Source organism: Sminthopsis crassicaudata, chromosome 3 (genome assembly GCF_048593235.1).
Source record: "Sminthopsis crassicaudata isolate SCR6 chromosome 3, ASM4859323v1, whole genome shotgun sequence".
Classification (NCBI taxonomy): domain Eukaryota; kingdom Metazoa; phylum Chordata; class Mammalia; order Dasyuromorphia; family Dasyuridae; genus Sminthopsis; species Sminthopsis crassicaudata.
In genome coordinates this window covers 319,721,107-319,738,317 of record NC_133619.1, presented here as the reverse complement: position 1 = coordinate 319,738,317, position 17,211 = coordinate 319,721,107, and the positions used below count along the sequence as shown (strand labels likewise).

The following is a 17,211-nucleotide window of genomic DNA, read 5'->3' as shown; positions in this document are numbered from 1 at the left end:
AATTTTCAAAACATCCATTAAGTATACACATTACAACATTAGACAAGACATAAGTTGTGCCTTCACAGACCATACAGCCCAATAAATGAGCAATGACAAATTGTTCAACTCCTTTCTTGTACCCTACGCTCATTTCCCTCAGCCTTTCCCAGGCTCCTTAGAGAAGGAGTTATTTCTATTCTCTTAATTAGTACTTCCAAAGGCATTTACTTATTCAAACAGCCTCATAAGAATAGTAGTTGCTACTACTAATAGCATTTCTCCCCCACTAATAGACACAAGAGTCCAGAGGTGAGAAATGAACTCATAGTATAATGGTCCTTCGACACATCTGGAGGAAACACACCTGGTAAAGGCAACTCAAAACTCACAAATGCTATAGCACTATGTTCTTTGCAGAATTTGGCAAAGTTATCAGAAGAAAAGCCTTTTCCAGATAGGGCAGATCACTGGGTTGCATGGCCTCTCTATCCATCAATGGGACACTGGGCTCATCATTAGGTAGTCAGTGTTTTGCCACCTTCAAATACTGGCATGAAAGGTTTTATTGTTCTTTTTAAAAACTGAATTAGAATCTCTTAAGGTCTAGAATTGGTCAAACTCAATCCTCTTTAATGGGGCCTGAAGTTGGCCACATCCAGCAGGAGATAGAATAGATCTGGTCTTTCTGTTTGACAGCTCTTACTGGATAAAAGGTGGCTTTCCTCAGTGAGGGAAAACAACTTTACTTATGATGATGAACCCAGATTCCTGCTGTTTCTGGAGTAGCAAAAAGGGTTAGGGAAAGGCATGAAATAGTCTGGGTACAGGATCAAGTTCATTGTCTGGCTGACCATTTCTTATTCATTTAAGCTATTCTCTCCTTAGTTTTGTTCAAAGATATGAGATGCTTCCTCTACATTCCAGACCTTCAACCTCATCAACTAAAATGGATGTGCCCTGACACTAAGATACAAAGTGACGCATGATAACTGCAAAAAAAAAAAAAAAAAAAAAAAAAAAAAAAAAAAAGTGTGAAATAAACAGTTGGTAAAGAAAATGTTAGCATTTAAAGCTTGAATTTCTGGAACAGGGTATAAGAAACAGAAATAATGAGAGGGCATAATTCATTTTTTTTAAAATAAGGACTAAAGAAAGGCCCAGTACAGCAAAAAATAAGAATATATTTCTGCATGGAATGGTAGAAGCTTCAGCAAAGAAAAGTGTGATAGAGAATGGAGAGAGAAACAGAAAAAAATATTATGGTATTACTAGTATGTTAAAACTATGCCATAAGGAAAAAATGATAAATTCCAAAAGATCCCAAAGTTGACATAATATTAAGAACATAATAATCAATTAATTGAGCATCAATCCTAGAGGATTTTTTTCTGTTAAAAAACAGAGGAACTGATACATTATTGACTTCTCTTACTAATTTCATCTTTCAGGGGATGACAACAATAATAAGGAAAATGTTATCTTGGGCATGGTTTTTACTAACAAAGAAGAAATAGTTACCACAATAGAAATAACCTAAAACTTTGGAAGGAAGGTATTGCTGAGTTCTTGAGAAATACAGAAAAGAATATTTAGTATCTTATGGCCTAAAATTCTATAGCAAATGTGAAGAAAAGAAGAATGAGATTCTCTTGAAAAAAATTCTAATGGCATAAATACAAATGACTCCAATAAAAAAGAAAATGAGGACCTTTCTAAACAGATTAATGTGAAGAAGAATCTCATCAACCAACTTAAATTTTAAAGTTAAGTAATGAAGAAGGAAATAAAAGAAGGTAGATAATGATAACTTTTTAAAAAATCTGATAATAACATCAGTAATATTAAGTCCAAGAATGAACTAAGGATGTAAGTCAACTCAAAGAACAACAAAAAGAGTGCTTTAAAGCAGTTCTAATGACAAGAAATAAAGGGGGAAGGATTCTATTTCTGTTTGGGATAAATGAATTAGAGGAAGAAGGTAGAATTACTTAAAACTTATTTTATTTCTTTTTTTTTTCTACCATGGAAAATGATTTTCTAATAGGAAAATGCAAAATGAAAATAATTAAGAGGCAACTGAAAGCAAAGATGATGTGATAATCATCATTATCATAGAAGCTCATTCTCTTTTCAAAAAACTTAAGTTGCCATCCCTTGACAAACTACCATGAAACCAAATAGAGACAAATGTTTTGATTGGCAAGTGTCAGGCCAGCTCCTGTCATGTTTCACTTTATTCTCTACCATCTTTTCCCCAGATGTGTGACTACTCAGACTCTATCATCCTAGGAAAAATAGTGTCAATTTACTCAAATTTGGCCTTGGACATTTACTTGTTGTGTGACTTTAAGTAAATCATTTAACCCCTGTTTGTATCAGCTTCTTCATCTATAAAATGGGGAGTAGCACCTTCCCAGGGTGGTTGTGAGGATCAAATAAAACAATAATTATAATGTGTTTACTTAACACTGTCCTTGTCATAGAGTAAGCATTATTTAAACGTTAGATAGAAATAAGTTCTAATGGAAAGCCACAAAGCTCTGTAAGTGTACCTATTCTATATAATATATTTTAAAAATCAATGATTGGATGAAAGAATGAATAGGATGTTTATCAAATTTTCAGACACATAAAACTGAAATAGATTTATGTAGCGAGCTGTCGTCTCTAGAAGCTGCCGGATCACTCTCTGGGAAGAGATCTGCTGTGTCTTCTACTCAAATCTCTCCGACAGATTCTTCTTCCTGTAACGAACCGTTGTCTCTAGGCAGTTGCTGTTAACTCTTGTCCAGAGAAGTTACTTCCCTTCCTGCAGAGAGCTGCGTCAAGCAAGATGTAATGCAGAGTCTTCTTCTATCTCTGGGTGTCCTCTCTTTTATTCTCCCAGAGAATGGGCGTGGGATAATGCAAGGGCTTCTGGGAAGAACCACTTCAGCCAATGAGCTTGCTCCTTCTATCAAGTCAACCTGAGTTCTCACCTTGTAATTGTCCAACCTGAATTCTCACCTTGTCACTGTCCAGACAACCTGAGTTCTCACCTAGTAATCCTAACAGATTTAAAAACTGATAAGCTAAACCATTCACTAGTTTTCTCTACTAGGATTAAATTTAAAAGGAATACATATAAAGCCTTCTATTTGAGCTAAAAAAAATCAGCTGTACAAATACAGAATAAGTGCAGTATTACTAGACAAATACACCATGTAGGAAAAAAATCTAAGAGGTTTAGTGTCTTGCAAGCTCAATTTGAGACACAATGTGATATCTAAAAACATTAATGTAATCTTAATTCATTTTAACAGGAACACAGAGTCCATATTAAGGAAGATGATAAGTCAGTCATGCTGAATTCTACTTTGTTCACCATATTTTACAAGTTAATGAGGTGAGATCAAGTAGAAAGGGGCAACCAGGATGATCAATGGACTTTAAATCATGCCATATGAAAGTGAAGAAAGAATGTTCAATGTGGAAAAAAAAGACTGAAGTGGGTCATGATAACCACATACAAGAATTTAAAGTGTTGTTATATGGACGACGGATTAGAGTTCTAAGAGAATTAAGAACAATAGGTGGACCTTCTAGAAAGTTAGATTTTTGCTAAATATAGGAGGAAAAAAATCCAAAACTAGAGTAGAATGCCTTATAATCAGAGGAAATGTTTCTAGAATATTATAGAATCTAAATGACATCAGAGGCTCCTTCCAACTCAACAACTATGAATTTATAAAAGATGCAAGCAAAAAATGAAGTTATATATAGGGCTTAAGGGAGGGAAGATACTGAATGACTAGAAAAGATCAAGGAAAAGCTCCCTGAAAGAGGTGGCATTTGAGACAGGACCTTGAAGGATAGGCCAGAGTTTAAAAAGAGATATGGGGATAGGCATGTTCAAAGAAAGGCATTCCAAACATAAGGAATAGCATAAGCTGAGAGGGGATAATGCAGCGACCTGCATAGACATGATTGAATTCTTATTAAAGTACAAGTCAAACATAATAATAATAAAAATAATCACTTCTACTATGTATCAGGTATTGTGCAAAGTGTTTTACAACTATTATCTCACTAGATCTTCAAAATAATCTTCAGAAGTAGGTGCTTTTATTGTTCCCATTTTATAGAAGAGGAAATAGAAGCAAATGCAGGTTAAATGAGTTGCCCTGATTTACATAGCCACTAAGTGTGGATTTGAACTTATGTTTTTCTAACTCCAGGCCTGACACTTTATCCATTATGCCACCTAGCTCAAATGCCCTCAGATGGCCTCAGATGTCTCTTTTTGTATAATTCTTCTGTAACCTCCATAATCATAGACATTCAATTAACATTCATTGGTTGATTGTAAATTATTTCTAAGAAGTAGGATGCTTTGTTCAAATGTAGCAGCAATGTGCTACAAATTGGAAGGAAGACTCTTGAAATAAAACCAGTTAGAAGATTTGTTGTAATGATCTAAGCAAGAGGTAATGAGTGCCTTAACTGAAGTGGTAACTATAAGTAGTAGGTTCTTAGTAATAAAGATGTTCTTGTTTTCATATCCATAGTACTAGATTATATGTACAAAATAAATAGTACAAAGATTATATCATACAATACATTTTTATAGGAACAAAAATATGCTTAAATTGATTTCCCCCTCCCAGGCAATTGGGGCATTTTTCAAGAACTTTTCACCTTCTTACCAACTACTAGCCTTTCTGACTCAGGAAGATGGGAGAATTGTCTTTTGAATTCTTCATTTCTATATTTATAGGTGGAACTTGAAATCTGAAAATAGTAAAAAAAAAAAAAAAAAGTTAAATCAATTTCAGCTTAATAGATTTAATTATCATTAGTGATCCATAAAATATTACCTTTACACTGTAATGTAAGAAATAAGGAAATCAAGAAAAGATTCTATAAATATGAGTTATTAGTAGCATAATATTTATTCTATTATCAGAAGACCTGGGATCAGTTGATACCTCTAATGCTTATGACTTTGGTGATCTTGTAATATAATTTAACCTATATGGACCTCAGTTTCCTTAGTTTTAAAATGAGATTAGACAAGATGGCCTATAAAAGCCCCTTCCAGATATAAAATTTATAATTCTTTAAACTTAATATTATATGATCCAATATATTTCTAATGTTCTTAAATAACAATCTGATTATTCCAAATGCTGAAAGAAAAACTCAAAATAGCAGTTCAGTTCTGAATTTAAATAATGATAATTATATTGGAAAGATAGAAAACTGTATATAACAGAGATTCAGTTTCATATACACAACTGTCTTTTTTATCTTGTGTATATGGAGTTGTTCATTCTTGATGTTTTTAAACTTCATAATTTTAAAAAGAGAAAACACTTTTAAAAGAAAGATAGAAGACTTTAGACAATCCAACATTCCAGATTAATAACTAGATAATTAAAATTTAAGTACATTGATTCTGGACTGCTTATTCTCAAATTATTCTAATAGCCAAGATTAGAAGGAAAACAGAAAATTAGGAGAAAATTTTATAGACAGTTTCTCAGATAAAGGTTTTATATCTCAAATAAATAAGAAACTTTTCTAAAGTCATTTACCAACTGCTAAATGTTGTGAAGAGGCAGCTTTTAGATGAAAAAAAAAATCATAACTTTATATAGGCATATGAAAAAAGCGCTCTAAACAGTATTGATTAGAGAAATGCAAATTAAAATAACTGAGATATCATCTTATATCTATCAGATTGGCCAAAATGGATAGAAGGAGAGATAAATGTTAGAGGGGATATGGAAAAATTGGACACTAATTCACTGCTGGTGAAACTGTAAACTGATCTAATAATTCTAGATGACAATCTGGAATTATCCCAAAGAGTTATAAAACTGTATCCTTTGACCCACCAACACCACTGTTAGCTCTATTTTCCAGAGTGATGAGGGAAAAGGAAAAGAATTTATATGTTTTAAAATATTTATAACAGCTCTCTTTATGGTGGTGTAGAAGTGGAAATTGAACGAATGTCCATCAATTGGGGGATGACTAAATAAGTTGTGGCATATGACTGTGATGCAATACTGCTCTGCAATAAGAAATGAGGGCAGAATTTCAGAAAAACATGGAAAAACTTGCATAAATAATGAAGAGTGAAATGATCAGAACAACAAGATTGCTGTGCATAATAACAGGAAAATCATTATAAGAATAATTTTGAATGACTAGTTATTTTGAATATTAAAAATGTTCAAACTACAAAGGACCTATGAAGAAAGATGCTATCCACATCCAGAGAAAGAACTGATAAACAGAAATATGTACAGTATGGATTTACATTTATATAGATATTTGTATCTAAGCTAGTCTTTTCTAGGACAGTGTTGGGAGGGAGAAAGAAAAACTATACAGCAGAGAATAAAAAATGAAAAAAAAGATCTTTTCTTATGCAAAAATTTCTCCTCTTTAGACCAAGTATAAAGCTTAAATTCTGCAATCTGATCACCTCTTGTCTCAAAGCTACATTTCTCTACTTACTGAAACCCCAATGCCTATCTTTCTATTCTATTCTGCCATCATTCCCATACATAGTATGATCTAGTCACTTCATTTCTTTGGTTCACTCACTTCCTATTATTTACAGAATAAAAGCCTTAGTGTGACATTCAAAATCATTCATAATCTGCAACCACTCCACCTTTCAGCTGTATTTCAAAATATTCCCCAATAACTCAGTACTCCAACAAAACTGAATCTTGTCATCAAGCCATATAATGTTTCTTACATTTTCTTCTCTTCATTCACTATTTCCTATACATCTATGTCCTTCCCCTCTTCTCTACATTGAAAAAAATTTCTACCCATCAAGACCTAGCTCAAATGGTACCTTTCCCCTTGAAGACTTCCCATGATGCCTTGAGTGAAAAATGATCTTAGTATAGGCCTCATACAAATTTATAAACTTTTCTTATGTAAACATCCCAAGTGTTAGATTGTAAATTTATTGTCTTGTTTTTTGTCATGGCCCAAAAAGCCAACTCATTAAGAAATGCATAGTAACCTGCTTGAGGAGTCAGGGTGGAGGATGAAAGGGGAGAAAAAGAATAAAGTAAAATGGCAGCAGAGGACAAAAGAACAATTTACAAGTAAGTAAAGAAAAGACACACCCATGAATATAAATTCTTCTACTAATATATATAATTTTTTAAATTGGTATTTGTTATATATTTTGAATCCTCCCTGATGTTCTGCTGAGCAGATGATAATATTCTCTTTTGTTTTGTATTGCTTTTCTGGTGGGTTGGGTTTTTTTTTTTTTTTTTTTTTTTTTTTTTTTTTTTTTTTGCTTATTCTATTTCTTCAAATAAAATAAATTTGGAAAATTTTTAAAAAGAAAAGAAAAGAAATGCAAGTGTCTAGACTGCTAAAGAACATGGTACTCTATTCTGATGAGATCACATCACAATCTGGAATATTGCATTGAGTATAATGAACTGCCTTTTGGTTCTGCTAATGAGGAATAGTAACTTGGAATTTATCAACTTCTTGGGTTCTTGTTCTTGAAACTCAATTTCAAAAAGTTTAATGGAAAGAGAAGATTCCAGGAAGCCATAAGAGTTCATGCTCAATTGGGTATTTGTTATGGGCCAGAACTCTGTAACCTGAAACAAGGATTCTTACAAGGTGTTAAGTCAATGGAATTACAATAGTTACCTAATTTAGCATGGTGACTAATAGTTCTCTAGTTCAGTACATGTACTTAGTACTTAATATAGTTCTACAAGATTCACACCTACAATGATGTAATTATAATAAAGTATATAACAGCCAGCAGGGATTCAGAGACAGATTCATTCCATTGTCCACCTTTGAGGTGGCTGGAGGCTGAAGCACAAGTCCTTGGACTCAAAAGAGATTCATTGCATCTCCATCAGCCTCGTAGTGGCTGGCCTGTCATCCTGCTCCCCCCATGAGACTAAGTCTCAAGAAAGCTAGCTGGGCCTCAGGCAAGGAAATTAGACTGAAGGAGACAATAAAGAATTTAGACTTTGGACTTCAACACCTGGCTATTCTTGTGATGATTACACTCCTGAAACAAAGGCTGGTCCAGAGCCTCCAGAAAACCAAACAGAACACTACAAAATATGAGCAGAGGACAGCTAAATGAAAAGCATGCAAAAAAGGTGGCGAGGGGAAGGGGGGAGAAAAGGGGGTAGCTAGTTGGTGTAGTGGATAGAACACTAACCCTGAAGTCATGAGGACCTGAGTTCAAATGTGACCTCAGTCAGACACTTAACACGTCCTGGCTGTATGACCCTGGACAAGTCACTTAACCCCAATTGCTTCAGCTAAAAAAAAAAAAAAAAAAGTGGCAGAGTATGGAGTTAAACACACAAAATCCCAAGACATACTCCTTTCCTTCCTTCCCTATGGAGCACAGAGAGGAGGGAAATGTCTACTTACTGATAGATCTTTCACTTACTACTTCAGAGCTGAGCTGTAAGCTAAATTAGAAGTTTTGTTCTTTTTCTAAATATTTGCTTTCATTGATCAGATAGAGATGGGGAATGAATGAACAAGCATTTATTCGGTGCTTATTTTAAAAGTTTCAAATATCAAACACCTGGCTAAGCATTGGTTCCTGCCCTGAAGAAACTTATATTCCAACAAGGATATAACATATGTAGGAGAATGGTGATAAGGAGAGATTTTTCAGTTTGCAAAGTTATAGGAATGATCAGTGGAGCTATAAGAAATTATGAGCAGACAGATTTCAGAAAAACCTAGAAAAAATTTAAAAACTGATGCAGAATGAAATGAGAAGAACCAGGAGAACTTTATACACAGGAACAGCAACACTATACAATGATCAAATATGAATGACTTAACTCTTTTCAGCTACAAAATAATTCCAAAGGACTCATGATAGAAAATGCTATCCACATTCAGAAAAAAAAAGAACTGTATGAAGTCTGAAATACATATCAAAGCACAGTATTCTTTCTTTACTTTTTTCAAGGATTTTTTTTCCCTTTTGATCTATCTCTTCTTTCATAACATAACTAATAAGAAAATAGGTATTAAAAGACTGCACATATATAACCTATGTCAAATTGCTTATCATTTTAAGAAAGAGAAGAGGAAGAAAAATTTAAACATTGTCTTTACATATAATTGGAAAAAATAAAAACTATTAAAAACCACATTGACTATATCAGTACAACAGCAGCAAAAAAAGAAAGAAAGAAAGAAAAACTTTAAGTGTAAAAGTTGAAAAGAAATAAGAATATGTCAGTTGTTTTTGTTATTTTATTGAGATACATGTTCTTATCTTTTTTATGTTTGGATTATATTATTTTACTAGGGGGTCATTCCTTATTTTGTGTTGCTTTAAATTTTCATCACATTCACAATAAAAAATGATTTGTATGTTAAGAAAATTTCTATAAAAAGTGGTTAAAATAACAAGTGTTAATTTCTGAAGGAACAAATCTTAATTACTTCAAAAATTCATTAATTCCTCAACTAAGCTCTATTAATGAGTCATTATCATTTTTTCAATATGATGAAAATTTAACTATTGGTATAAATGGTTTATTTGGGGAAAATGTGGCATATTTTATGCCAGCAGGTTTTAACTTAGCAAAAATTGCTCATTTCCTCTTTCTATAATATCTATGAAGGAAAAAATACCCTGGAAAAGAGACCTTTATCAGAGAAATTTGATATAACAATGTTTTCCCAATTAACTGTTCAGCTTTTAATATTAGCTTTTTTAGATTTATTTGTGGGGGAAAAACTTTTCAATTTCAATTTGTGCCTTATTTACAAATAAATCTGATGGCTAGGTTTCCTTGTGAGAAGTAAAAATAATGTGATCATTGGTCAATTTTTTTAACCAAAGAACACTGGGAAATGAGTGTAAACTGTTATTTTTACCTTTTGAATCCAATTCTTCCTGTGCAACAAGAAATTCGGTTCTACACACATATATTGTATCTAGAATATATTGTAATATATTTGACATGTATAAGACTGCCTGCCATCTGGGGGAGGGGGTTGGGGGAGGAAGGGAAAAAATCTGAACAGAAGTAAGTGCAAGGGATAATGTTATAAAAAATTACCCATGCATATGTACTGTCAAAAAAAGGTTATAATTATAAAATAAAATAAAAATTAAATTAAAAAAAATTTTTAACCAAAGGAGAAAAAAAAGACGTAAACTCAAAACTGAAAAAGGAAGAGATAATGCTTTAAAGATTCAAAATGCAAATACAACTAAAATACAAAAATGCTAATATATTTTGCTATATTGAAATTATGTGTACTGAAATATGAAATTATGTTATGCCACTACATTTGGACTCCATCATCATATTTAATGAATCTCATGAGGAAGCAGAGAATGACTCTTAAAAAATGGGAAGAATAACTAAGAACAAGATCAAGAATATCTAAAGTAGATCAGCATAAAGAATACCATTTGGGGGATATTGAAGGACTAGTTCTCAAGATTGCTGAAAAGAGAAATATATAAGATAACTGCAGGGAGGAGAATTAGACATCATAACATCATTACTAATTTTTTATCTCTATAAAAATAATCTAAGTAATTATCAAAAGCATCCTTGACACAAATAAGAGACTAGTTAGGATTTAGTAAATGAAAATCTACATCAGGTCAACTATGATTTTATCTGTATAGAAAGATCCCAGTGAAGTTTTTCTATTAATACAGATCACACGGACTTTTAGAATGAGTCTTAGAGAATTTTAGGGAGTTGCCTGAGGCACTAAAAGGTTAAATAACTTACTCAGGATCATACACCCCAATATGTGTCAATCAATCAGCATTTAAAAAATACCAGCTATGACCCTATGTTTACTAGCTATGTAACTCTGGGCAAGTCACTTAACTTAAAAATGAAATTTAAATTTAAAATTAAAAGAAAATTATACTGAGCTTATTGTATTAAGCCCGAAAATAATGCAGAGTTTTCTAATAAGTTTGACAATAATTCAGAAAGGTTGGGCTAATAATCTACAAGAGAAAAAAAAAACAAATAAATCAAGAATGCCTATTGTTCATACTATGATATGTAGTTGGAATAGATGGTTCATTAATCACTCTGTTGATCAGTGAACATCTTCATAGATAGACAATGAATTGGGCCCACAATTAAAAACAAGCAAGAAAGCATTTGGGAAATTGAACAGCACTTTCATTGATTCCAAGCTTCTTCTTGAAATAAAATCTCATATTTTTAATATCAGTGTAATTCTAAAGATGGTTCTCCCTAATGCATCCTAGCTGGAAGTGCTCCTGCCACTCAAGACTCCGTAATTACTACTGACAACAAAAGAATTTTGACCTGCTCCACTTCTGACCTAATTCCAAATATTCTTCTTTAGGTGGCCTGGTTATCTCTCATTCAGGCATTCTCCATATTGATGCTGGAATTAATAAGAACAACCAACTGGCATAGCCCTACTGCAGTTCAGAATTTCGAAGCTCAAGCAATCCAAGTTGCTTTTGCCTACTCCAGAAGTAGAGATTTCAAGTATGAACCAACACATCCTTCTAAGTAAAATACTTTAGAAAAAAAAATCAATAAATAATAAGTAAAGGAGATTTTTTCTTTTTCTTTCTTTGTGTACTTGTAGTTTTTGTTTGTTTGTTTTATTTCTGAGTTAGTAATGCAGATCTCAAGGTGTGATATGAAAAAGTCTATTCATTATATGCTCAAGCTTCCATTAAGAATGCCTATTGAGTGCTTGCTTTGGCAACATATATACTAAAATTGGAATGAAGAATACCCATTAACCATTTTCATTAAAATGTTATAAAATGGTACAAGAGGCATATGAATTGATAGTTACTAGTGTCATTTTTTTTTTGGAGGGGATAAAAGTACTATCTACAATCTCTTCCATTCTTTTATTATCTTTTCTTTGAGAGATTTTGAAAAGGGGTCATGAACAATGAATAAAGTGCCAGGCATGAAACCACGAAGACTTGAGTTCAAATAAAACCTTGAGGCACTAGCTACATGAATCAGGAGAAGTCATTGAACCCCTATTTGCCTCAATTTCATCTATAAAATGAGGGCAATAGCATATACCTCCCAGCTTGTAAGGATGAAATAAAATAATTGTAAAGTACCTTGCACAGTGCTGGAACATAGTAAGTGCTATCTAAGTGCCAATTATTATTATTATTGTTATTGTATATTATAAATGACTTTAATATAGCATCATCAGCTACTTTTGTTCCTTTCCCAGCCAAAATAAGGAGATTATGGAGTCAAAATGCGGGGATTGCAATATCTTCATTGCCAATGAAAAGAGATCATTTTATAAAAAACTTACTAATTTGTCCCAATTCACACCTATTTCTTTATATATATATTCTAAATTATTTCTTTTATTTATTTATTTTTAATAGCTTTTTATTCACAAGATATATGTATGGGTAATTTTTCAGCACTGACAGTTGCAAAACCTTTTGTTCCAACTTTTCCCTTCCTTCCCTCTATCCCCTCCCCCAAATGGCAGGTTGACCAATACATGTTAACTATGTTAAAGTATAAGTTAAATACAATATATGTATACATTCATATCTATTTCTTATTCTTCATATGGTTCTTATATTCTTTGAATGATCTAACTTAACCAGAATTCTTGTTAAATTTTCAGGATACTTTTCTCCTAACATAGTTTTTGCTGTTCATTTGTGAAGTTACCCACTCCTTGCTAATGGGGGATCTGGGTTCAGGGAGGAGGTTCTGCATGGTGAGCCAGGGAATCCTAAATGAGTGGTTATAAAAAGGAATTTACCTTCACAAATAATGAATATCGGTGACTATGCAGGAAATGTTAACACTTTTGCTGCAGCCCTGATGGTCTCCTTTTTACATTGAGACATCCACTGTGAACTGCAAAGATTTAAAATTCCCTCCAACTTCCTACATAGATCTGATTGCATAAACCCGGGGGGATTCAATCCTTTCCCAACATTCTCCCAGATTAAGTTACTCCTTAATGGAGGTGTTACATTGTTTTGGTTACATTTCCCTTCCAATTTTTCCACTTCCATTTGTGTTTCTTATTCATCATGCTCAGAGGACTAAGGTTCAAGATGGTCACCCAAGTATCAATAGCCACAGAAAACTCCAGACCCTGATGTCTGGTTGATGGATCACAATGGGCAACTCGGACAAGGAAGCTGATCAGCTTAAGATGTGTCTTACTCAGTGTCTAAACTTGTTGAATATGTTCCTGCTATGGATAAATAAAACCCTTTTTGTTAATAGTTGAATCCCAAGTGTCTTCTTTGGTTCCAATATTGAATCTAAAATACAAGAGGACTGGCATAATTAAGACCTTTTCTAATCTATCCAATTGCCAGTAAGATTAACTCCCATTTATAATACATGTTTACACATAGGCATATATTTATATATTTTATGTGTACAATTTTTTATTTTGTCTCTTTCATAAGAATGTAAACTCCTTTGAAGATAAGCACCATGTTTTAGCCTTTCTTTGTTTCCCCTAGTACTTAATACAGTGTCTGATACATAATTAGTATTTAATAAATCCTTGTTCACCAAACTATTCTACAGAGCCCTTACACTGAAGCATGAGAGAACAGATGTGTCTAGTTTGTCTTTAATATACATGATGAAAGGAAAAGAAGCAGATGAGATAATGATAATATTCTTCTTCTAGATCATATTGCCTAGGGAAATAATGAAAACACTTAAGTGAACAATTTTAAAGGACCCTCAAACACAGTAGGTATCTCCATTTAACATTGATATATTAATTAAAGCTCATAATTATTTTTCTGTTAGAGCAATTCCCTCAAGATAGATCATGGGAAGCATGTGGTGAATCCATTTTGATTTATATACTAGATATATATAAAAAAGGAAGTAAAGCTTAATTTCTTTAAAACTATATTTTTTCTACATTTCTATAATATACCATTTTAATTGTTTCCTCTTTCTTCCCTCTCCCATTTAGTCAGAAAAATTTGACTGTGGCATACAGATGAATAAATATTTTATTAATTCAATTCAATAAACATTTATTAAGGATTTACTACATATTATGCAATGTTCTAGGTGCTGGGGCTACAAACCTGAAAAACTAGAGAAAGTCCTTGACTTCGCAGTCATGAAGAGACAACTTTTTCTGCTGGCCAAAATAAAACAGCAAAACCACAGTGACGGATAAGACAGAGTTATATTATATACAGAAAAAAATAGGCTGGAATTTCAACCAGGAGAGTGTAGGACTATGTTATTGCCTGGCATTATATTCTGTTATAGCTAAAATTTATTTTAATGCCAGATCAATACCAGTCATGATCTCAGGAAGTTCTAACTCTAAATCAAATGGTTGTCTGGGTAATGAACTCAAATTCAGTCACAGCCACAGAGCGTTTAAAAAAACTACCACCACCCTGATCTTAACCTTGGGTCTTGCTATCTGGCTTTTTTGTTTGTTTGTTTCAACAGCTCCTTGGTTGAGTATGATAGCTCATAGCTTAAGCTATAAGCAAAGAATTTAAAACCTAATGATAAGGATCAGAGAAAGGCACCAAGGCAGCAGAAAGAATTTCAATGATGATGAGACTAAAGGAAGTGCTTCATAACAACCAATAGTTATGATGAAATAGATGGCCAGGAATGAAAAACACTTCACAGCTCAAACCAACACAATGATATTCCTAAAGACCATTATTGGCATAAGAATTATGTATCTCCCTAACTAGGAATGTGCCTGGTCACAAATGTTCTCTATGTATATACATGATTCCAACCTATGTTATTTTTATGTGTTGTAGGATCTGTTAATTTAAAAGCTAACATTTATAAAGTGCTTACTTTCTATGCTCCACGCATCATGCTAAGCACTTTAAAATTATTAGTTAGTTAGTGCCCTTACTTAAGAGCAGTAAGGTAGTGCAGTGGATAAAACACCAGCCCTGAAGTCAGGAGGATCTGAGTTCAAATCCAGCCTCATTTCTCTTGGGTAAATCACTTAACCCCAATTGCCTCAGCAAAAAATAAATAAATAAAATAAATAAATAAATTAGTTCATTTGATCCTCACAGTCAATCTAAGAAGTAGGTATTATCATTATTCCCATTTTAAAGATGAAGTAATTGAAATAAACAGAGATTAAATGTCCTGCCCTGGTTCACACAATATCTAAAGCCAGATTTTAACTCTGGTCTTCCTGACTCCTGGCCTGGTGCTCTATCCACTGTACTATCAAGTTGCCCCATTAAACTATAATATATAATTCATAGTGTCTGGTTTTTAATGATTTTTCTTGCAAATTAAGTATAAAGATAAATATGCATCTTGTAGAGAAAAACATCATTCTTGCTTTGAGGAATGCAAATCAATTGTTATTTCTTCCTAGATAATATATATTTGAATACATATACATACATTATTAATTAATTAGGTCTTTTCCCATGTTAAGAGCAAGATTTTTTTGGAAGTCTAATCTTTTCCTCCTTTATAGAACTTTAGTTAATATTGACAAATGAAATCCCAAGTAAAAAAACCCAACAACATTGTAAGCATTTCCGACAAAATCTTTTGATACTCACTCAAATAAACCTAGGCCATCTTCCTGGGACTTACCTAGGGAATTTGACAAAAATTCATGGGAAAATCCATCTTAAATGGCTTACTGTCCCATATGGCTACATAATTTTAATTTCCTCTTGCTTTCTTTTGCTTTTACCCAGTAAAGCATTGGGAAGCTATCCTCACTATTTCCCTGATTATAACTTCATAAATAAATGTTCACCTATGGATAAGATCATCAAGAATACCCTTGTTAGCTGCTCTTGAGTAAGCTGGGAAACATTACAATCACATATTCTTTTCTTCAGCCAAGTACTATGTTCAAAGATACCAAAGCACATATCTGAAAACTAGGAAAGAGACAATAGCTTGCTTCACACAAAACACAATCCTGGAACTTCCAAAAAGCAGGGAGCATTTCTAATACATTCTTGAGATGGAACTTTTCCTATTTAAAAAAAACAAAAAACAAAAAAACCAGAAAGTTATTTTTTTTTTTTTTAGAAGGGCTGCCACACTACTGTCACAGTCGGGAAGTTTGCAAGCCCCATCTTTCTTTTTTTTTCTTTTTTTTTCCCAGTTAGCTATAAAGAATACTTCCCAATAAATAGATTTTAGATACAAAAAATTTATATAAGGGTTTTTCTTTCCCTAGTACTGACACTGAGTTACCATGCAATCAATCAGTCTTTGCCACCAAAAGTAGACATTGAAACAGGTAGGAGAAACTAATGAAATTTCCTCATTTTGAAAATCTTCCAGGGACAGCTAGGTGGCGCAGTGGATAGAGCACCAGCTTTAAATTCAGGAGGACCCGAGTTCAAATATGGTTTAAGACACTTACCACTGCCTAGCTGTGTGACCCTGGGCAAGTCATTTAACCCCAGCCTCAAAAAAAAAAAAAGAAAAAAGAAAAAAAAAAAAGAAAATCTTCCAACTCAGAAAGAACAAACACTCAAATTGCTGCAATAAATGGTCCTAATTCAGTATGTGCCTTCACCTGGTAGTCTAGTTATATATGTGAGAGTGTTCAAGGGGAGGATCTTCTTGTTTATTTGTGATAATTCATTAAGATCTCTGATTTGATGTTCTAGTAAAAGCACATATGTGGTGGGTAGGAGTGGGTAGGTCTTATGAATTACAAAGAGTAATTCAAACCTACATGAGCTTTTCTGGAGGAAGTAGGTGGGGATGGTATGTGCACCAAAGAAAGATCCATCATAAAGAAAGATTAGAGGAATATGATACATATGAAAATAAGCATAATACTGAGTAGAATGTGAGAGGTGAAAAAGGGAGTCAGGAAATGTATCCTTTAAGAAAATGTGGAGAGAAAGAAATCATTAACACATATTTAGGGCATTCTTAAAGGGTAAAGAGCAGCATAGACAATGGAGTGGGCTAGAGATCAGAAGACCTATCTTATCTGGAGTTTAGCCTTTAGGCCTCAGTATGACCTAAGATAAATCTTAATCTCTTTACACCCCAATCTCTATAAAATGAAAAAGTTATAAAGGTCTATGCAAATGTATTATAATGATAATGCAACTACTCACTGCCTGAAACTGGCCACATAAATTGTAGATTCTGATTGAGACATTTGTTACTGAAGACACATTTAAAAAGTCACAATTTAAGAGTAAATCCT

The 17,211-nt window shown here is 33.0% G+C and overlaps 1 protein-coding gene across 3 annotated transcripts in view; it reads right to left on the bottom strand.

Moving 5' to 3' along the window:
- The window catches only part of GRAMD1C (GRAM domain containing 1C), a 133,787-nt gene that overhangs the window by 54,351 nt on the left and 62,225 nt on the right, over positions 1-17,211 (bottom strand). For 2 of the 3 annotated variants that reach the window (XM_074301225.1, XM_074301226.1), the window contains exon 3: positions 4,668-4,752. In XM_074301225.1, the coding sequence (XP_074157326.1) occupies positions 4,668-4,752 (85 nt within the window). Of the gene's footprint in view, positions 1-4,667; positions 4,753-8,197; positions 8,301-17,211 lie in introns of all 3 variants that reach the window. The other variant, XM_074301227.1, reaches the window with a different exon arrangement.